Here is a 23497-nt window from a genome sequence, read left to right on the forward strand (position 1 = left end):
AGGGAATGATTACAGCAAGTAAAAAAATATTAAACTATCGTTTAAGTATACAGTATGTAGTAAGCATTGTTTGAATTGATGTTTAACGTACCGTTTGTTACATTTAAATATTGAATAGTCAGTTGTAGTCAAAGAAGAGGTTTAGAAACAGCACAGAAGGAAACCGAAAGCCAATGATTGGAAGACAGACAACACAGGCAAACATACAGTAAATTTAGTGGTTTTAACCTTTGTTTAATTTTTATTGATTTCATGGTGAGATGTTTAAGTGGGGAAGAGATACACATCATGATTAACACTGTAAAAAAGGTTGCTTTGAAAGAAGCACCAGGGGAATACCTCTTGTATTGTAATATTTACCATCCACACACACACACACACACACACACACACACACACACACACACACACACACACACACACACACACACACACACACACACACACACACACACACACACACACACAACTCCCAAATTACACACCTTACATGCAGGTGAGGAGTAACTTTAAGTAATGCAACACTCTGCAGTTACATAATTGAAAACATAATGTAGTCACTAACAAGAACAAAATGCATGCATTTACAAATAGAGTTCCATTCATGATACTGTAAATAGTTTGCACATGCATGTGGCAATAGATTCATGATGATGTTGTTAAAGAAATTCAACTTTTTGTTGGGTTTTGTTCACTGCGCATGATTTCTGCCTCATGTTGATCTTCTGAAACACAAAAAAAGAAGATTCATGATACAACTTCATCCTTGCTGGAGGGTGGTTTCCCTCTGGCATTGAATCTTGAACTGACTATTTTGTATCCCAGCCAGAACATGTTAGTGCATTGGAATGGGATGACTCATGTTGTTTGCGCACATATTTCAAGAAACTTGAGACACCATTGCTAAGAGTTTCAAAAACAAGTCATTACTATCAAGTGTTTAACACGTAATAGGAAAAATAGGTTGTAATGAAAAATCCAATGTACTCAGGGAAACATTCAAAAGATGCAGAAAATCACAGCCAGGTCAACCATGCTAAGGTTTTCCCCAAAAGAAAGAATTGCAAATGAGACAGAGAGATCTCAGGCTCTTTTTACCAACTCTATATATATGTCTACAGAGAGTTAAATGCAGTCTTTATGGAGATTTAGTTGCAAGGCATCTTTCCTCCTCGTCTTCCTCCTCTGTTTCTTCATCCCTGGTATGGGGAACAGAGGTTAGCAGCAGAGTGTCGGCATGGACTTCTTCATCGTCCGACTGGATCACGGGTGTGTCGACTCCACCCCCGCTGGTATCACTGGAACCCGATGATGTAGAGGACATGCGTGACTTTGAGCCGCGTTGAACTTCAGCTTGCCGTTTCAAAGGTGCGCGCTCCCTGTACACAACCTCCGCATCTTCATCCTCCTCATCCTCTTCTTCATCCTCACCCTCTGTGAACAGACGCTGTTAGAACATGTCTGCACCTGTTCTGTCAGTGCTATTTTTTTCCAGCAGGGTGCACCTGCATTATTCAAAGTTTCCCATGTATAAGATTGACATGGTTTCGCCCACACAAACAGATTTGCTAACTACAACCCCCCCCCCCCATTGCTGTTTTGCAGCTGACCTCAGTTGTTTTTTTTTGACAAACCACAAATTAATAATCTGGGTATTTCTTGATAGAAACACAATCATCAAAATAAAAAAATAATGTCATATGGCTCTCCTGATTTATAGTGAAACCAGAAGAGAAACCATAGATCAGATAAAAAATGTTTTGTTTTCTCATTAGATGGTTAAGCTGAAGCACAAATGTAGAGATTGCAAGAAGAGTTCATAGATTCAGTAATTCTTTAAACACTGATTATAGGATGTGATTTTGATAAATTTCACCTAAAATGTCATATAAAACTTACAGAACCTTTTTTACCTCAAAAGAATGAAAAAGGTACTTATTTTACGTTTGCCCATGAAAGCCGCTTAAAATGTTCATGTACCTGTATACACAATGATACAATACAGCAGTGTGGTGCATTTTGTCTCTGGAGCAGTTTTTCAATAATATACCACACACTGTCCCAGTAACAAAATGTACAAGAAACAAGAAGAAAAGAAAAGAACGTTTGATGTGCATGTGAAATGTGCATGTGAAAATGGGATGGCTTTAGGAAAGTACAGTGGCAGTAGGTCAATTGCAGCTCAGTGCACCTGGTAGTGGAGATGCCAGCGCTCCCTCATCTGCTCCTGAGCCTGAGTTGAGGAACACGTCCAGGGCCTCCTGGTCAGAGAAGTCCATCAGGTCCATCTGCTCCAGGACATCCACATTTACCTCCATAGAAGAGATACTTCCCATGGGGGCTGCATATAAGATAAGATAGACTGTATTACAATCCCACAGTGGGAAAATTTCCTTCTTACAGCAGCTCAAAGGAAAGATTCACACACATCAGAATAAGACAAAAACACGTTAAATAGACATAAAATACAACAAGATGTATAATAATAATAGTAATATATAAACCCCCTTATTATAAACAGACAGGTAATATATAAATATATACACTATATACAGATATACAGATGAATAGAAATGTCTGTCTATCCCCTTGTGCCCGTGCCCCTCGCAGCATTCATCCTGGGCGTTTAAACCCAAACCTAACCCTTGCCTAACTCTAGTTCCTTCCATGCAGCGCTGCCTGGAAGACGACGTTGGGGGCTTTAAACACCCAACACCGTATTTATGCCTCCAAGACTGGACAGTCACTTACGTTTCCTGCAGTCGACCTGCAGGTTAGCAGAGGGCAGGTAGTTGTCCACGTCATGCTGGTAGACCTCTTCAAAAAAGCGCCGTCTTTCCTTCAGCTTCAGGTGCTGAGCAGAATCATTGTCCAAAACCCGCTGAGAGTTGTCTTTCTCCGCTGACCACCCAAACAAGACACGTACAAAAAAACATTCAGTTTAATCACTTTTTACAGATTGCATTGGAATTCCCTTTTCTTTGTGTCTGCATCTTCACTGAATATGAGTTTACTTCTTTTCTGTTCTTTTACTTGTGTTTTACCCAGAAAGTATGTATATCAAAGAGGCACTGCAGCATACCTGTTTCATATTTCACCTGTTTGGTGTTTCCAATGCAAAAAAAGCCTTTTTCTTGATAGAAGATGGAATAAGAACTAGTTTAGAGACCATCTTGTGATTGGGATCACACCAGCCGCGAACACCAAATCAGGCCATGGGCATCGCTACCCCTTACTTCCAGCGCTCTTGCTCAGACCACACCTATCTTTGAAGTCTGCCTTTATTTTGATCTCAACTACACACCTGTAACGTTTCATGACTGTAACTTGCACAGTTGTTGTCACAGACAGACAGACAGACATAAAAAATATAAACACCCAAGTACTAACTGCCACTGTTTGTCTCCAGGACCACATTTTGCCATGATGACTCAAACACACACTCACACACACACACACGCATACACACACAGACTCACAAGGTGAAACCAATACCAAACAATTCATAAGAAGTGTTTAAAAAAAAGATCAAACGGTTACAAAGATGTTTGTGGTTGCCTTTGTATATTGCCTTGCCTCTTACAGGAATACATAGGTTAAAACTATCAAAGCTTGCAATGCTCTGTGGATTTATGTCCTGTCATCTCAACCCATTATTAGCTGCAGGCTTTTTCTTTGTATTTGCCAAACCTCCAAACATTCCAAACATTAAACTTTAACTCTAAACAAGTTACCTGTCAAGCAACAGAATTGACAGTAACTCATCTAAAAGAAGAAAAGATAATTTCCAGTCAACAACAGTCAACTGAGTATTATCAGTTGCCAAGATGTCGTCAGTGATTTATAAGTTTATTGTGAAAAGAAATTTCTCCCTAAAACTCAGACCTCAATTACAGTTTTTTCCGATTGTTAGACGACAGTGGGCACAACTGGAGTCACGTGCAAAACTCAAACTACAGTCTGCAACTACCAACAGTCACCTGAGCTAAACAGTTCATATCACCTGCAAAACTCATTCAAAGCAACACAACTCTTAACACACGTCTCAAAACAGGCTCAGTGCAGCCAAACACTATGAACAAGCCTCACTGAGATAACACACACTGTCACTCAGAACACACTGAGGGTAAAAACACTAGCGTCAAACACCAATACAGAGATTACAAACTTTTTCATCTTTACAGTTTGAACAATTTGAGTGACTTGACACTACTCAATAGTTTATTTAAGGAAAAAATATAGATTGTATAGCATACCAATTTTTACATAAGGTAAACAAGAAGGAATGAAAATCAGCAGTTTTCTTCAATAAAGTATTTTGTACAAAGGTACATACGTAACAGTACCAAAGAATAGTGTGACTGATCCTGCCTCTCTCCAGCATCATGTGGCAAGTTTTCTTCATCACATTGGATGTCTGCATCATCTCTAAATACAAATGAATGTGGTGTTTCTATTGCTTTCACCTCCATTACTTTCAGAAAAACAGTAAGAACGCAGTGTTACTATTGTAAAGATATAGTGTTTTTCACTTTTTTTATAGCTGTGTACATAACCTCAGACATCTTACCTGGACATATTGGTATCTTTGCTCTTTTACCTGTTTCTCTCAAACGGTACAGTGTATAATTGTTTCATAATTATTTGGTGTTTGTATACAAAAAAGGCTTTCTGAGCTTTCTCTGTATAAATACCGTATATCTTCACTAACTAGTCTAAAACAAGACACCTGCTTAGGCTTTCAGCTAAAATTCCAATCAGCAGTGTTTGATAGGCACCAGACTGAAATCTATTCTGTTTTGAATGTGTGGTTAACAGTTTTGACAGCAGTGTGTTAGCATTTGAACAAAGTGCTGTAAATCTACAGTGTTGTGCACCTTGTGGTTAAAGTCATGTGATAAGTGCAGAGTTTTGAAAACTGTGTTCAAGCAATGAAAAACGAACTAGAGTTTGGTCCACATGAACTGCTGCTATGCAGACTATAGTTAGCGTTTTGCACATGTGACTCCAGTTGTGCCCACTGTTGTTTAGCAATCGAAAAAAACTGTAATGACATTATACGCTAATTTGTGAACTAGCAGTTAAGCGTTAATGTACTGTAGAGTGTCTCATACAACATATGTATTGTATTAGTAACCTGATGCCATATACAGTATTCATATACAATATTTCTTGTTTTCTTTAATCTTCTCCTTTCTTTCCCCTTTCAGGCAGCCCTTTCTGGGACTCTTCTTACAGTAAGGCAAAATAAATGTTCTCATAATATTTGTCTGACCTCTAGTGGTCATGATCAAACAAACATGCAGTGTAAAAATCACTTTACAACAAATGGAGATTTGTATGAATGGCATAACATTAGCTATGTGATTAACCAAACATTTGATTAAATATCTGCAGCAAATAGGTATATTTTGAAGTAATAATTTGTGTGTGCCCAAAACTCAACAGTGCTCCCAATTGCACATTTTAACATTACAGTAAGGAGTAGTATGTTGGACTCTTATGCCAAAATCATATAATTGTAAATGTGCATGTAAGTACAGCTGTATCTAACTGCAGCTTATACAGTAGTATCTCTGGTTCATGGATGTTGGTTGGTATGCCAAAAAAATGTTGTGTTCTGACAGAGTGGCTTTTGATTGGCCCTTCAGGGTGTTGGCATTGGTTCGGAGTGTTTGTGTTTGTGTGTGTGTGTGTGTGTGTGTGTGTGTGTGTGTGTGTGTGTGTGTGTGTGTGTGTGCGTTATGTGTGTGTGTGTGTGTGTGTGTGTGTGTGTGTGTGTGTGTGTGTGTGCGTGCGTGTGTGTGTGTGTGTTGTCAAAAAGCCCCTTACTCAAGCACCATCTCTAAGCCGCAGTTACTCCTTTTTTGGTGTTTGCAGACTTATATTTATGGTCAGAATCAGAACAGAAAAGGAAGAGTCAGCTGTTGCAAACCTTCCAAATCTCTGAAGATCCCCTAGCTATGTACCAATGTGTCACTTTATTGGGATCATTTTTTTTTATTTCAATGCAGACATGTTATAGTAAAAACAAGAGAGCATCTGTCCTTAGGTCCATCTTACAGCATCAACCTCTGCCATGCCGACCAGCTGTGGTTGTGTAACCGTGCTACATCCTCCTCAGCACACATTGTGCCTTCTCCCACTGGGCTCCACGAGCTGACACTTTGACTCATGTCACAAGTTTTTTAATGTGTGTGTGTGTAAGTGCGTGCGTGTGTGTATGACTGCACTGCGTGTTCACATAAACTGTACGAGTCTGTGCTTATGCATTCATTCTTTTGCGTATGCATGCATTTAGTTAATGCTCATTTTGTCAACCAGTGTGTGTGTAACATGTGTATCAAGCTTCCATGATTAACATGTTTACATGTCATCCGGCAGATGGATTCAGCATGCACAGTAACAACATTCACTGTACTTCATCTACAGACCTCTACAGAGTGCTACTTTTCCTCTTGTTTGCAAACACGTCTGTGTGACCCAGCCTGCCTCTTCAGACAGCCCCATCTCTGGAGACCCATGCTAGTCAATCCGTCAGTCACTCTTCCACAGCCCTGTAGGGGTGTGTGTCCACTGTCATTCACTAACAACAGCCTTTTATTCTGTCATTCAAGCTGTCTGTAGAGGCAGGAAACCACTCTGAGGTTCACAGTGATATTTCTATTGGGAACGTAGTCAATGATATAAAGCTTACAGTGTTGTTAAATATAAACCAGTAGTGTCCAGACATGAATGGAAATAATGTGATTGTCAGTAATATATCTAACTAGAAAAAGTTGATATAGTGAAACATGCAGAGTTGATCTTATTGCTGTGGGTACTGGTATTGGTGGCATCAGATCATCAAACCCTGAGCTACATTGGGGAATTTGTTTTAATCTTATATTTAAAAATGTTATCTTACTTGCAACACTACTTTGCATTACAGTTCTGGAGACAAGCACCCAATTCTGCTTCAGTCAAAAAGATTTTCTTGTAGATTTTTGCTTCAGTTTCTCAAAGGTGAGAATCTACTGCTTGTCCCTGTTTCAACATAAAACTAAACATGTTTCATTTTTCGACTGCACAAACAAGACAATGGATGATGTCATGTTGGGTTCCTGGCATCCTGGCATTGTTTTTTGACAGAATTGTTCAATGAAATGAAAAAATAATCAGCAGTACTCATGATGTTTTTTCGTTTAATTTAACACCCATCTGTGTGTCTTTATATTATATACACTGGTAAAAAATATGGCTGCTCATAATCTATGAATGTGCTGATTTTTTTTCTTGACTACTGTAATTGCATGTGTTGCGTGGTTTATAGAACATCAGAAAACAACGAAATATGTCTGTCATAATGTCCTATGCAAAGTCATTGAATGCCTTGTTTTAATGGACCAGCAGTCCATATAACAAAAAATATATAGTTTGAAATCATTTTAAAACAAGGAAAAGCACCAAATCCTCATATTGGAGAAACTGGAACCATAAAATGTTTGTCATTGTCACAATTAATAGATCTTGGCTGCAGACACATTTTCTGTCAATTGCCTAATTGTTGCAGATCTAATCAGAACGTTCAGTAATAAATCTATCACTAACACCCCAGCCCACACCCCAATAATTATATACACACTGCTATAGAAGTCCACTGCCCCAGCCATGTCCCACCAATCCAGCAAGACAGCACACTGCAAAAAGAACAGCTTGACTGAGTTACTCTTGACCATTTTCTTGCATAGCATTTGGCATTGCAGGGAAACCATTGGCCTCAACATGCCAACCTGCCAAAAACCCTCTGCCATGCTATCTTGTTGCCACCTGCCAGTGTCTATGATCATTCAGCAGTCATTATTCAGTAACAGTGGGCAGCTTGAGACAAATAAACCAGTTACTACACTGTTATCCCGAATTAGTTGACTTAACTAGAAATTTGTGTGGAAACCCGTTGCCTAAAACCATTCCTAAAAAAAGTTCTTACACAAGGTGTAAGTTAAGTTGTATTAACACAGAGCGGTAAGTTGATGCAGTAGCTAAATCAAGTTTACATTAATAGTCATTACTAAAATTCATTAGTAAACATAAATAATGTTGTCTAAAATAAGCATGTTAAGTTAAAGCTTCAGTGTGTATCTTTTTATAATAATGAAAAGCCATTGCCAAATAAGTTGCTACAAAGCTAATTAAGACTATCAGCTCCACACAACTCTCTTTGTATTTGTCAGTATGTTCAGAAACTGGTGGACTTTTGCGCGCAGAAAATCGAGTGAAGATAATTACCTCTTCTGAAGAGTCCATCATGTTTTTTTAATCCTCCATGTCCTCCTTGGCTACAAGCAACCGCGTGGAGGAGGGGTCGGGGTGGTGCGCGATCACGGAAGGCTTGTGTCATGTGGATGCACCAAAAGCTTAGAATTCCTCATGGGGGCGACAGAAACTATGCACTATAGCTTTAAACATGCAAAGAAACATAATACATGTGAAACATTAGGCTACTTAAAAAAATGCTCATATAAATATCTATAGTTTTCCTTTATAACAGTATAGTTTTAAGAACAATGTATTCTATACATTTGTTCCAAGACAAGGGAAAATAATACACACAGGACATCGTAATTTTCGAATGGGTCGCACTGCATAGAACTTTGCACTCAGGAAACTAGTTACTAGATTCCAATATGTAAACATGAACACTGAATCAACCATACAAAACTAAAACCCAGATAACATATATGCACACCCAAAACATTAACAGAACATTATTAAAACACACTTTAACCAGGACAAAAAACGATTAGAACATATAAATTTCCCGTGAGCCTTTGCACCGCTTCAGCGAAGAACAGTTCAAACGACCCTACCCAGAAACTTAACATCCTTAGTTATCTCTTAATATGATCGATGCACTGCATACTTATGCTGATTATTACAAACAACTAATGTGATTTAGTAATGAATAAGTTTTTAAACAAAACATTAAAGAAGGAGTAACCACTAAAAAGTTTAATTAGGACTAAATCTGAGTTTACAGTGTACAGGCTGATACAGCATTGACGAGGCCTATGATGATGAAACTACACAGCTTTGCAGGCTGACCTTATGGTTTTCTCTCTCTCTTCCTCTCTCTCTTTGTCTCTTTTTCTAAAAATTAAATTTTGCTACTCAAGTTGCCACTTGACATGTCCAACCCACGCACAAGCTCCTCTGCATGTCTCCATCTGTCTGCCCCAGCGTGGGAGAAAAACATGTATGTAAAAAGGCTGACTCATCCAGATAACCTCTGAGTTTTCTACCACCCTGCTGTGGAAGATGTAGGAGGTCCATGCAAATTGGGGTGTGAGTCCCAGATGGTGTTCACAGCCTCCAAGAGGGAATCCCTTGCTTTTGACAGAGGTTATTAACGATCCTTATGTGGCTGTTTAGCTCATCAAGTAAAGTATTTTTCCACTTTCAATCGCACATAAGTCTCTCAAAGGCAGTCCTAAGTAAAAAAAAAAAAAAACTAATTGTAATGAAAATGCGAAATAGTTGCATAATGAATAATGAATATATGAACACTGACTGCCAGCAAATGGGTGACACTGATGTTTGTGCAAGTTTGTGTAAGGGTCGGTGATCACAAAGTCTGATGAAACAGTCCTGGTGTTAAACAATAGCCTGGTCCCACCAGACTCTCGTACATTTCGTGTACAGAGAGTCTGGCCACTCTCCATTGACAAGTGTTAACTTCCTTGAAGGCGGGTACTCTGTTGAAGTTTAAAACTATTGGATCTGCCCAGAGCCACTCTGGATCTGCCATAACCAATCGCTAACGTTTGGTCGTGACATCGGCTTAGCATCACTAGCGTTAGCCTTAGCCAACTCCTTCACCACTAACGGAGCGAGCTGGAAAAACAAACTTTTCCCGAACCCCGTGGGGAGGAGGGCCACAACATCATGACCACCAACAAAACTCAGCAAGGATTGTTCTTGCTCGGGCTTTAACTTCTGGATATTCGGCAGCGTTGCAACAACGGGCCGAATGGCTTCGGTAGCATTTTTATCTGCAGCTATTACGGAACTAGCCCACGACCTTAACATCATCGTTCTCAGCCACTCTCTCTGTTTGCTGATTGGACCGGTAAAAATTTTACCGGAGAAAATCCAAGAATATACCGCAAACCCAGATATAGTAGCCTACTGAAGGAAACTGAAAATTGAGTGTAAGTACGTAGAAGGGCGTAGCCAGGCTAGTTAAATGAGGCAACCAATTCAGTTTTTAGGCTGCTGCTTTACCCTTATAGGCTACGAAATACACGTACAGCTCACATGGAAAGGATTTGTTGTAGGTGGGTCAAGGAACAGAGAACTGCTGCGATGGCTGACTGTTGCTTTGTTAGGGAAGTGTGTTGGCCTGGATATTGAGAGACAGAGCTTATAAAAGAGGAAGAAGAAAATAGGAGAGGAGAAGAAAAGGAGGTAGAATGTTTCAAATCTGCTGGTTCCACTGATTTACCAGATGTATTGTGTGTCTATGACTGCTGACACTGCACTAAAAGACATCACGACTTTGTTACAACCACTGATGGACAGTAAAAACAATATTATTTGAAAAAGAAAACCATATAATTAATAATTTAGTATGACTGCTGTGTGCAAAACGTGGCCCTGGCAGTGTCTTACATCTCAGACTAATTCTGCTGATGGTTACCCTGGGACACAGTAGCAGTGTTCTTACCCTTACCACTGCAGAACAGGATCCAGGAATTAGAGTCTCAGTCCAGGGACAACAACTCCTTCACAGTGTGAAGATGTACTCTGAGGACTGAAGGCTTCTGCGCTGAACCTGCACCTCCTCCCCAAATGATATTGTGATGTTTCAACATAGCATCATTACAAGGCCCTAACCTTATGGGGCAGGAACATCAGCACCAACCTCTGAGAATATTCCCTTTTTTATTTAAATTGAAGCCTGGATGACTGACGGATTCAAGGCTGTGTTTTCTGTTTTATTATTATCTGTGGCAGGCTCTAGTTAATAGATTAAATGTACAGTAAGTACGAGTGATACAAAGACTTTCTTTGATCATGAAACCCAATAACAATTAAAGTTCTCTGGTTTATCAGTTTATCGCATGCATGAACTACACTGCAGACTGGAGTCTTTGAACGGGTCCAACTCAGGTAGAATATGCATCGGCAGGTCCGCGTTATATAGCTCCGAGATAGTGGCCGCCCCTGCACTTCGTTTTGTTACGCCTTATACCAGCGGGAACACTAGTTGTGTTAGCAACTTCAGCATAGACGATTGTGATGTTTATTGCAACTTCAGTATTATCTACTGCCTTCGTTCGACACACAGCTGCGCTCGCTCAGTGGAGCAGCTTTGCTTTGACCATCAGAGGAACAGCAGCCTTTAGTGGTGTTGATTGGCTATTACCAGAGATGGCAAAAGTACTCACTTCCCGTACTCAAGTAGAAGTACAGATACTTGTGTTAAAAAATACTCTGGTAAAAGTAGAAGTACTGATTTAACTTCTTTACTCAAGTAAAGTACAGGCTTGGAAATTTACTTAAAGTATAAAAGTAAAAGTAGCCTTGCGAATGACAACCATTTTTTATGCAAAGCTACCTGGACCACACAAATGTTACTAAAATGCAAGCAGAGAAACTTCAGTGGACATAGAAAAAAGGGTCTTTATATGCCATTGCCTACATTTTAAATGGATGTCTGCCAATAGGCCTAAAACATCACATATATGATTATTGTGACAGAGACTGGGACTCCAGGTTAATAAAATTCTGACTGAGCAGCAAGATATTAATTCAATTGTCATTCTGTGAGAATTCAAACATAATTCCTCTAACTTACGTCTGAGAAGTTTGAGACATTAACGTTAACATTAGGCCAAAATACAGTCGATTTGAGACAAGACCAAGTAACGTTATTGTTAACTTAAGTGGTCTCGAAAACAAGAACAGCCTTGAGTAATGTTAACGTTAACGATTGGTTTAAAAAAATGCAACCTAGAGCGTTTTTTTTTTCTCCTATCCCAGAATGTGTAACCAGACCTTACTCCACAGCGCTGTGGAGATAGGTCTGGCAAAGCGAGACTACTGTACTCTTAGTCTCGCATTGCCAGACCTTCCTCCACAGCGCTGCGGAGGAGTGTCTGGCTAGTCCACACAGCATTCCGGGATGGGAGAAAAACGATTGTGATTGGTTTAAAGAAATGCCAATGAACCACATTGGCATTTCTTTAAACCAATCACAATCGTCATGGGCAGCACAAAGCTCCGCACGGAGCCACGGTGCCGCTGCAAAATAGTCTCGGGAGGGAACTTGTTTTGGTGGAACGTGTACGTTCAAAAGTTGTTTTAGTCATGCGAGAGAAACCTCAGATTGGACAGATAGTCTGGATTTACCCTGCAGAGATCTAAAGAGCAGTTAACCATAGTCATCATAAATCAACCAGAGTTTATATTTCCAACACAGAAAGCAGAAGGAAACGGACATCGGCCGAAAAGACATGCATCTGGCGGAATTTCCGCAATCCCGGAAGTGGAATGTCATGGATATAGACTTCTGTACTCTTGACGTGTAAGCAATCAGATAGTGCTGTGGATGGGACATTAAGTGAGACAGAGTGGTGACTGCAGACAGAAAAAGGCTGCATACACTTAGACTTATTTTCACACAACATTATGACCGAAGACATTTAAATAAGTCGGAATTCAACAGATTTTCCCATTCAAAAACTGTAATTACCAGATAATGGAAACAACGTACTCAACTTTATAGCTCTTTCACCATAAATACTCCTGTTTGTTCATCTCACGCCACTATTTGGGAAAACATGTAAGAGAAAAGACCTCTGGCTTGAGACAGAAAAACAAATCCTGTAGGCTAACCGTGTTAAGCTTTACAGTATTTTAAGAGCTGCCATCTGAAATTCCATAACACTTGTGATCTGTCACAGGACCTATGCCCCCTACCCAGAAATCCCTGCTCCATCTCAGCCCACAATGAACCATAATTACCTAGGGCTTACTGTTACATAATGCTGGTGCAATCCTTCAACTGCACAACACTGGACTCCTAGTGAATTGTAGTGCACGATTATGCAGTTTAGCATTTAGGTTGTGTGTACATGCATGTAGGATGTGTTGGCTGAGTTTGTAGAAAAGGAAGGAAGGAAGAAAGAAAAAAAGGAGTTTGTCAAAGAAAGGAGAATCTGGTGTTATGCAACCTGAGCCTGCTGTGCATTATTCCCAGTATAAAGTAGCTGTAGTGTCAGTGATTTGAGGCAAAGAGCTTTACCGGGTCTGCTTGCCTCAGCTAAGTCTCATACTGACAATAACAAGGGTGCAGTGACGCCATGCATTTTGTGCATTTGTTGTGTGTCAAGAGAAACACACACTGAATAGAAGGAATTTCATTGGCTTTAGAACGGCAAGAAAACCTTTCTTTTTGTCTTGTTTCTTTATCCTCTTTGTAGTCCACATTTCCTCAACCATCCTAATTCTTTTCTCCTTCCTTTTCCCTCTCATATAGCTGTTGATCAGATCATCAGTACTTCTTTATGTCTAGGAATTTAACACAAGATGTAGCAGTGGGTGGTCCAGGGCCAGAGGTGACAGTTGAGCTGAAGCACATGATTTTTTTCATCCTTCTGATTATTCTTCCACGGTCTGATCCTTTAGCAACTTCCACTGCTCTGCTCCCAATAATTCACACTGCTCGTCTTTATATTCCCATCAAAATGATTACACATCTGTCTCTATTGTGTTGTTTTGTTTTGCCCCAGCATGCATGTTTCTCTATGTTGTCTTCTTTCTGGCTGCCTTATCAGCATCTTTTCTATGAATATAACATTCAACTTTAAATACATGCATCATAAGCCGCCCTGTGTTATTCTAATGGTGCAATCATACTGTACATCAAGAGTCCTGGGAACTGCAAAGCAGGGAACAAATGTTCCCATTTAACCAAAGAGTCACATGGTGCAAGCCTTCAGTCCCCCTGTGGCAAATGGAAAGAAATCCCATGATCATCTTTCTGTTTTTAGTGAACAGAGAGAGAGAGTGTTTGTGTTTGTGTGTGAGAGAGAGAACTAGTAAGGCAGTTGAACTGCATGGCCAGTCACATTTGACAGCCTATCTATCTCAAACTCCACGCCTCCTCTAATGCAGCTTCTTATTCCCCCGGGGGCCGATGATGGTGTCACCCGGTTCTCAGCAGTATACAGCCACATCATTTTTTGGTATTGCTGTTATTTACCGAGCCAATCGCTCTCCTATGCTGGCCTCATGGCCACAGCAATCCATCAAGCATAAATCATTTATGAGTGAGATCACTGCACCACAACAGCCACCTCCCCCGCCATGCTTCCCCACTCCCCTCACCACCCACACACACAACACATCCATAAACACACAGCACTGTAGTAGAAAGTGAATCCAGACAGCTCATTTATGATACCACCTCTTTCTGCTACACCCACCATCATCATACTACGTCATACTGCAGGAAGCTCTACCTACAAATACTTTACATGAACACATCATTTAAATCAAGACTACATCATTACTTTACTCTCATCTTCAGGTTCCTATGATCCCAGTGCTGTGATTGTATCTTGAACCTTGTCTGACCACCTGCTCCGTAAGTGTCTGATCAGATTGTGTATTCCCAGGCCATTCCCAGGCCAATTCCCAAAGCCATTAAGGCACTTCACTCAGGGCTAAATGCAAAAATGACCTCCAACAATGCCCACTTTTCCCGATTTAGGTCAGTCATGACAGGGCTTTCAATAGCTCATAGCACTCTGTCTTTAGTCTGTAAACATTAAGAAACACTCACATGCATCCACACACAGACACTTATTCATGCAGCAAGTGTATGGGAAAATAGCGCTTATTCTATTGCAACTTAAACACAAAGAAACACCTCTTGTGAGGTAATGTGTTCAATTAGAAAGCAAGTTCTCTGGCAAGTAGGTAGCAGTTAGCCTGTCTTCCCTGTCTTCCCTATCGTCCCTTCTATATAAAGACCATCTTCCTGTAGCTTAGTCAGACTCTTAGAAGTAGTTGTTATCCCTTCACTGTGATTAAACCTCATCTGCATCAACAGTGTTGCACCAGCATTAAGACTGTCAAGCTAATTTAGTTAAAAAGAGAAGGCCTGTGGCTATACCTATTACTTTGGGAAATTAGATTTTAACAGTAGCTGCTAATAAGACTTGTTTCAAGGCTGGACCGAGAAGTAAAAGGATAAACTGAACATGTGTAATTGAGTGTTTTTTCTGTGAGTAATAATATAATGAATCCTTGGAGGACAGTTTTCAATAACATAACCCAGAAGAAATTATGTAACAGCCATGCAGTTCCTATATACACACTGTGTGTAACATAAGGTACAGCTAATATTGATCTGTTATCCTATCAAAGAGCTAACTAATGCTGAATTAAACATCTCTCATGAACAGTTAACTATTTTGTTGTGAATGATGAGTCGTGATTCATGTAGCGCTGAACCAGTAGTAGGGAATTAATACCCTTTGTACAATTTTATAATAACACTTTCCCTTGCCCCCCATATGCAAAAGCATCCGAAGGGGTTGTACTGCATAAAGGAATGTAGTAAATACCTGCCCAGAATGAAAAAAAGAGCACATTTAGTGTTAAATGCAACAACAATGCAAAGTAAATCCCTATACAAGACATTAAGTTACAATAAACTGTACAATACTGCAAGTCTGTTTTGTACCACTTTCTCTTCAGCTACGTTTCTGTTAACTCATACACTGTTGGTTACTTACATGCCAGACGTTTGTTGTGGTTGGTTGACCCAGTAGACGACATGATCCAGTGGATGTGGGACTGGTTGAAGAGAGTGTTTTGCCTTTGAGTGTGTGTGGATTTTTCTTGTCCCCTCCTGTCAAGGCTCCAGGACAGGATGCTGGTGTGTGTAGTGGCTGGTCATCTAGTCATTGCATGTCTTGACTTTGGCACCAGGACTATCAAAGACTATCTACTCTGCTATGCCTTTTTGCTGTATTTGCTGTCTCCCTCCTCCCCTTTCTGATCGCCTTTGCTGTTTTTTCTAGGTTTTCCCTCTCACTGCTTCACACTCTCATCTTGGCTGCCTCTCTACTCACAAACACACACACACACGCTGTCTTGCTCTCTCTGTCAGACAGGCTCGGTAGGGTTGTAAAGAGCTGTGCTGCTTAGGAACAGGGGGAGAGTGATAGTGGGCTACGGTATTGTGGCCTGTACCAACTGGTGACAACAAAGGGGTCAACAGGATCAGAAAGTGGATAGGCTTTTTACATATTATTACAGGATTAAATCCCTCATGATTCAACCATCACTGCTTTGCTTTATATTTTGATGTACTTATTTGTTGTAGGATGAAAGCTTTAGAAGTAAAATGGGATAAGAGAAGAGGTACTGCATATTAATAAATCTCTCAGCATAACTACAAAGAAGATCAGAAATGTACATGACTGACTCTCACCGTGCTATATGTAATAAAATCTATTTTCTCTTTACTGGAACATTTTCTTATTAGGTATATTGTAGTCTCGCATTGTCAGACTTTCCTCCATAGCGCTGTGGAGGACTGTCTGGCTAGTCCACACAGAATTCTGGGATGGAAGAAGAACATGCACTGGTTTATTGGCATTTCTTTAAAGCAATCACAATCGTCATGGGCGGTGCTAGGCTCCAGACAGAGCCATGATGCCTCTGCAAAATGGCCTCTGTAAGGAACTTGTTTTGGTGCAACGTGTACGTTCAAAAGTTGTTTTAGTCGGATTCCTCTATTAATCCCAGTAGGATTTATCCTGAATGCTTTTGCCAAATTTAATGTCAATCCATCCAATAGTTTTGAAGACATTTCAGTCTGGACCAAATTGGTGGACGGACTTAACAACATTGCCAACCGTCGAAACATACTGCTAGCTAAAAACACTAGATCACTACACACACCATAATTCACCTCTTCCAGAGCCACAAAAGACATTATACATCTCTTTTCACAGGCTGAGTAGTCTCCATGATGAGTAAACTGATTAATGTGTAAAATCATGACAGTTCCCCTTTAACTGTTTACAAATCACGTATTATTCATTAATGGACTAATATAAGCCATAAATACATTTTGAGATCCCAGATTGTGGAAAATCCACTTGCTGGTGTAAATTCTCGTTTGTCTTTTTTTTATCTAGCATTTTAATTAATTTGGAGGACCTGTCTAATGGACAGTCTAAACACTTACCTTCTGGAAAAGAGCAGCAGAGCATCCACATAACTTGTTAACATTTACATCTGCAGACTTGACAGCTAATTAAAAGGTGAGAAACCCATTGCCCTTAATGATTTGAAAACATTTACAGTAGGCATCATGGCTTATTAGAAAGTACGTCATTAGTTATGTATTAAGAGCAGCAAAAGGTCTCTCTGTCCCTGGAATTTCCACCCATGATCCTCTGTACCATTAAGTAAGTTTGTAGACATTTGTGGTTTCATATAAAAAAATATTGAAAACTTCCATCAAAACCGATTGTTCTTGTTGCTTTGGAGGTTTCTTAATGCAAGTGTGAAGAACAGCATACATAAGGATGGACTAACATGTAATTAAGCACAGACACACACACGCACGCACGCACGCACGCACGCACGCACACACTGTAACTGTCACACATGGGGGGTTAATAGGCACTTAGCAGCATGGAGTCTTGCAGGTCCTGACTCCCCCTTCCCATAATAAGAGGCTTCTAACAGCCAGTTACCTCACACTTCAGCTGGTAAAGGCTGCTCCAGTCTAACCACTAATGTCATGGAAATCTCATTGCAACCTACGTAAGGAGATCAAGATATATAAAGGGAAATGATTCATGTCCTGTTCTGCTTCCATTCTGTGCTCATTTATAAACTGATATGACTATTGGCATGTGAGAAAGGTTCTCCCTGTCACTGCATAAGCCAACACCACTGTCGAGTACAAAGATTCCTCATCTTAACCTCATTGGTGAGTCAATATTGGCATCTGCTGGTGAAGTTTGTGTATTACACTTAAGCTCACACTAAAGGAGCACCTGCTGTGTCGTTAACTATACAAGCACGAGGATTCCCTCAACAAACACTTTTTTTTTGCCTTTTCCTTAAGTGAAATGCCATAAATAAGAATCATTAATACGTGGTGTCCATATCAGGAAGCTCAAGTATTTTTCAGATGTGTTGTTATTTTGACTTTTGAATAACAGATCAAGTGTGTGATTTTGATTAGATGTATCTTTGGGAAATGAAACACAATCATAATCACATTTCAATTGTGTATTTCAGGTTTCAGATACGCCCAGGTTTAATTCATTCAGGTAAACAAAAGGGGATTTCCAGTAACTTTTTCACAGTGTTATTGTTAAGTTGTGCATGAGTGTGTGTGCATGTGTGTGCGTGTGTTGCTCTTTCAGCTCTATCAGTGCTGGCTTCCTCTTTGAAACTGTGTTGTCTCAATTTTCTGCAGCATAGTCTCTGATGTGGCTTGTGAGTCATACTGTGGTAAATATACACATTTGCGCATGCATACACACATAAGGACCGACTCACAGACACATGTGTTCACATCTACACAAACACACTAGTCATGGTCACTATAGTAAGTATTCCCTTTGCCTTCATGTTACTCTTTGGTTAAGCAATACACAGTAAGCCTGCTGACATAAGCTGCTGGATTTTGTCTGGTAAACAACACACAGTTAAGCCTCACAGACAAAAAAAGTTCACATCTTTACTTCACATCTTCACAGCTGCACCAGACAGAGAAGTCAAAGCAGTCAAACTTTATTAAAAATATCACATTGTGCTGTATGGGGATATTCTGGGGGTCACCATGGCAACAGACATTCAAGTGCCAAATGCATGAATGTGCACACCTGCCTGCCAGTGTTCCAACTTGTGCCTCTAAGCCTCCAGTATATGGAGTATATAGGTGCTGTTTGCTAAGTGTGGAGAGGCGACAATAGCAATGCCTTTGTTCTCAGAGAATGGAGCACACAGCTCTGTCAAGGTGTTAATTAGCAATTGTGAGACAAGAAAGTTGTGAGTATGCTTGCTTCAGCTGTGAGATGCATAACCTTTTGCGTGAAACAGAGCTTTGGCTTGTCAAACTTTGTATTGAATGCAACATCATTGAGTGACAGCTTCTTTAAAAGCAGCAATGCTTTATGCCACAACCACCACATTCAATTCTCTCTGTTACAGTGTATGTACCTGTTATGTCATTGTGCACCCAGCTCAGTAAAACGTGTCATGTCTCAGTTATGTGTGTCGTCTCTCTGCTCTGTCTGGATATGTATGTTGTACTTCACTCAATACGCTCTGAAATTTGAAATAGTCACAGCTCTTTAATTGTGTTATGCATCTCTGCAGACGACCTGTGAAAAAGTGCACTTTTGAGTTAACATGATGTTTTGTAATGTCAGTTTTGCAAGTGTGTGCAGTGTTTCTCAGTGTCTAAACGAGATCTAGTGACTCATGTGGAGAAAACAGGTTGCCTAAACTGGGGGACTCACAGTATCGATTTGACTCGTCGTCATGCTGAGCTGTGATACGCCGTGCCATTGATATACAGCAGTGAACTAAGTATTTTCTTGTGGATATTAGTCATTGTCAGATGAAGAAAAAGCAAACCACACAGTAAAATGGTTTAGATGACCTGTAAATATAAAGGTCAACTATATTTTGTTTTTTTTTTCGTCTGTGAAAATGTCAGATCATGTGGGTGTGATATTATGTATTTTGTGAGTCTACACAACAAAAACCACAGCATATTCCATTGTAGAAAGGCATTTCGTTTTACTTATGTAACAGTGATTAAATCTTTGAATGCTACCATGAAGCAATTTCCCTGAAAATATTAGAATCTATTTATCAACATACTAATGAGAACTTGTAGGAGGATTTTTGGGTGGTAGTGGTACTGTAATACAAATTTGAAAAGGGTGTCAATGTGTCACACACTTTGCAAATGGCTCTATTATTTTTGTCTCCCCGGGGTTTGTGTAATAGTTCATGTTTGAAAATAAAATACAATATGAATGTGTGTGTATGTGTGTGTGTACATGTGTGTACATGTGTGTGTGTGTGCGTGTGTGTGTGTGTGCCTGCCTGAATATATGCATGAGTATGTGAGTCACGCACCACTATCCAGCCCCCTGGGCTTCGAGTTCTGATGCCCATCTTTCAGCTCCTCTACTGCACACTGAACCCAGTGAACCTTCTGCTGTTTACACTCTCCCCCTCCTCCTGCTTGCTCTGTCTCTATTTATCTCACTCACACACTCTCATGCTCATCTATTCTCCCTTCGTCTCTCTCTTACTTTCTCCCTCCAGCTCCTTACAGTACATCTCTCTTTCTCACGCACTCACGCTCTCTTAGTCTTTTCTCTCGCAACCCTTCCTCTGCCTCTCTTTATAACTGCTTCTGTGTATCTACCTCTGCAGATCAAGACACATTCAGACTCAGACAGTCAAGGTTCAGACAGACACTCAGGGTCTCTTTGTGTTAGGGTTGTCTCTTACACTATGTATATGTGTGGCCATAGAAAGAGACAGACAGAAGAGCGGAGGTGATGGCAGGAGGAGTAGAATGAAAGATGCAAATGGAAATAAAAGGATGTTGGTGCTTTTCAGACATTAAAGCATTTCACTTGAGATGAAACTGAATGTGGAATCACCATAGATTTCATCCTCATTCCCAACCTCCACCTTCTCCTCACTGCCGTCTTCCTCCTCCACATCATCAGCATCATCAGGTTGCAAAAAGTCGAACAGCTGCTGTGTCGTCAGCCCTCTGCTGCCCACACCGAGCCCCTTCTGTCAGTTTCAACATTCTCCAACAGCATACTGCTAACAATGTGGCTCTTTTATCTGTTTGTGTGTGTGTCTGTGTCAGCAAATCTCCTTTTTTTCATGAATGAGGACATGTGTGTAGGCATGTGCCTGGGATAGGAAGGGAGAAAGGTAGGAGCAGCGGGGGGGTGGTGGGGGCGGGCCACTCATGTCAGCTCTTTCAGGAAGTGTAAAGCACCGTTTTGAGTCTCTGGCTGATGTAACTTTACCCCCCACCCAAGAAAAACAGCACGTCATCTTTGGCCCCAGAGTTCTGAATTGCTTTGCTTGCACTTCTCCAGCTCATTGTGGAACTGAAACGCGCTATTAATAATCCTGGTTAAATGTGAGTTGAGTGTGAGTGAGTGAGAGAGTGTGCGTGTTGGACACAGGTTGAAAGTCCATTGAGCTGTGTAGAGTAGGTAAGCGGAATGTGCATCACATGGCATGCACCTCAAAAGAGCACATCTCACTGCGGCAGTCTCTCTGCGTGTGGGTTTGCATGTGTATTTGAAAGTGTGTGAATGTGTGCATGGTACAGTATGTAGCAAGTGCACCCATGTGTGTGTGTGTGTGTGTGTGTGTGTGTGTGTGTTATGCATGTGTGTGTGTGTGTGTGTTGAAGATGCTTACAGAGTGTGAGATTGCTATAATGGGAATTATGCACTCACTCCAAGACCCATCCACCTCACATGCTTCAATCATGTATTAAAACAACATGCTTGTCGCTTTAGCACATGCCTGTTGCTCGGTCATAAATTATGCTTGTTTCTTGGTCTTAAATAAGCTAATTTTTCACGCTGTCATGCCTTTTCTCGATGCGACAGAGCAGCCTTATTTAGCAGCGTTTCTTCACTCGGTGGCACACGTTGGGAACCCCAGGCCTGGTCACGGATAACACAGATACACTGTAAACGGCTAATCGGGTATCAAACCAGCGGAGAAGAAAAAGCCCCTCCACTCTGTCTCTCATTCATTATTCACAGCCAGCAAATGAAGTTGGTACAGTGGGAGCAATCAATTATATATGAGAGAAGGTAGGAGGAGATAGAGAGAGCGAGATGAAGGGGATAGAGCGAGGCCTACCTTGCATGCAGCTGAGCTTTAGCATGTCAATGAACAGTGGCATTCGGCAACCTGCATGCACAAAGCTACTCAGGAAATGGACTCTTGAGGCCCAGAATTCTGTGTGCATGCACCTTTCACACCACACCAATAGCATTCATTTGATAATGACTCAGTATGCTAACTTTGTAGTCCCTTGGCTCACTTGTGTGTGCACTTGTGCTTCTCTATGGTTCGCTGCGCTGACAGTCATAGCGAAACTGCATTGGGTCTTTTCACAAAATGTCGAGCAACAGTCATAGCGTCCCCTCAGTATCTTACAGCTTATTCCGAAACCAGGAAATAAAATTGGTCCAGATGCAGCATTGCAGAATTAATTCACATCTCTTCTGTGATTGAGTTACATTGGCCTGTTGTCTGTCCTAATCAATTTTAGTAACTACAGTATATGTTACACACACTAGACCACAAACAGGTTTTCTCAGGAAAGTTAGTAATGATTCCAGCAATTAAGAATACCATTAACACACAAACACACACAAAAATGGCTTTTTTCATTGCCATCCTTGTGGTTGATTGGACCTTTTTGAGCCATTTCTATTTGTTATTACTTGTTCCTTTCAATACTATGTTATTTCTCATTCAGTGATTTTATTATCTTGTTGAAACTAAGAGTAAAGCATTAGCTTTGATCACATGTTTAAATTTTGGGACTTTCCTAGACAATGAAGCGACCCATAACCTCAAGTTGATGTTCATCTTCTTCTGTGCCAGTGAGCCATAGAGGCAGTTTCACAACTCCAACCTGTGGCACTTATATATCCATTTGCATTAGTTGTGGGGCTGTCCCTTGCATGCACACACATTAGAGGTAGTAGAGAGGTCACTTTTGTCTGTGCTTTCTCTGCAGCTGTCCATGGGTGTATATGCAGCAGTTTTATTATGAGCCCCCATTATTGTGTCTGGAAAGATTAACTATGAAGATGCAAAGTGTCGGTTGGAAAATCTGTATCAATCTCTGTGTCACCTCACTTTTCATTAAATGTCAGATATTGGCTTATGGAAACTGCTCTATTTGTGCCGTCTGTATTTGGTGTGTGTGTGTGTGTGTTGTGTGTTGTGTGTTGTGTGTGTGTGTGTGTGTGTGTGTGTGTGTGTGGCAGAGAGGCTGTTTGATGTGAGTCAGATCCAAACCCAGGCTGGTTTCTCTCACATGTGTGTGGGACGCATCCAGATGGCTCCACAGGACTGCACAAATGTCACTCTGATAATGAGACAACAGGGCCTGTTGAAATACAGGTAGCAGGGCTGTGGTGCATGCTTTTACACACACACACAGACACACACACACACACACACACACACACACACACACACAGATGGAAAGATGAGGAGAAAGAAAGGAAAAGAAAGAGGGAGGCTGCCCAGAATGCAAGAACAAAAACAAATATCACATATGACAAACCCAATGAAATGAATATGAATATATAGATGAATATAAAGAAAATATAGTCTGATCACATGTTCAACATGTTCATGTGCCATGTTCCTGAAGAGGATATGATCC

General features: G+C 40.6%; 1 protein-coding gene across 2 annotated transcripts; it reads right to left on the minus strand.

Annotated features, from left to right (window-relative positions):
- Positions 1–209: 209 nt before the first annotated feature.
- On the minus strand, positions 210–16202 carry LOC120559871 (dysbindin-like). Of its 2 annotated transcripts, none has more exons than XM_039801935.1 (4): positions 15789–16202; positions 2752–2901; positions 2192–2341; positions 210–725 (listed from the first exon to the last, which is right to left on the minus strand). In XM_039801935.1, exons 1-4 carry the CDS (start codon positions 15829–15831, stop codon positions 670–672), a joined length of 399 nt encoding a protein of 132 aa, XP_039657869.1. In that variant the 5' UTR covers positions 15832–16202; the 3' UTR covers positions 210–669. The 2 variants fall into 2 exon arrangements, with proteins under 2 accessions (XP_039657869.1, XP_039657868.1); XM_039801934.1 differs by having other exon boundaries at positions 210–1434.
- Positions 16203–23497: the final 7295 nt, after the last annotated feature.

The sequence above is a fragment of the Perca fluviatilis genome, chromosome 5 (genome assembly GCF_010015445.1).
Source record: "Perca fluviatilis chromosome 5, GENO_Pfluv_1.0, whole genome shotgun sequence".
Taxonomy (NCBI): domain Eukaryota; kingdom Metazoa; phylum Chordata; class Actinopteri; order Perciformes; family Percidae; genus Perca; species Perca fluviatilis.

Coding starts and splice junctions, on each gene's coding strand:
- LOC120559871 (XM_039801934.1), bottom strand. CDS start 15,831: ATGTCGTCTACTGGGTCAACCAACCACAACAAACGTCTGGCAT. Junction 2,902..15,788: donor CCACAACAAACGTCTGGCAT/GTAAGTAACCAA, acceptor TTGGGTGGTCAG/CGGAGAAAGACAACTCTCAG. Junction 1,435..2,191: donor GCTGGCATCTCCACTACCAG/GTGCACTGAGCT, acceptor GTCTGTTCACAG/AGGGTGAGGATGAAGAAGAG.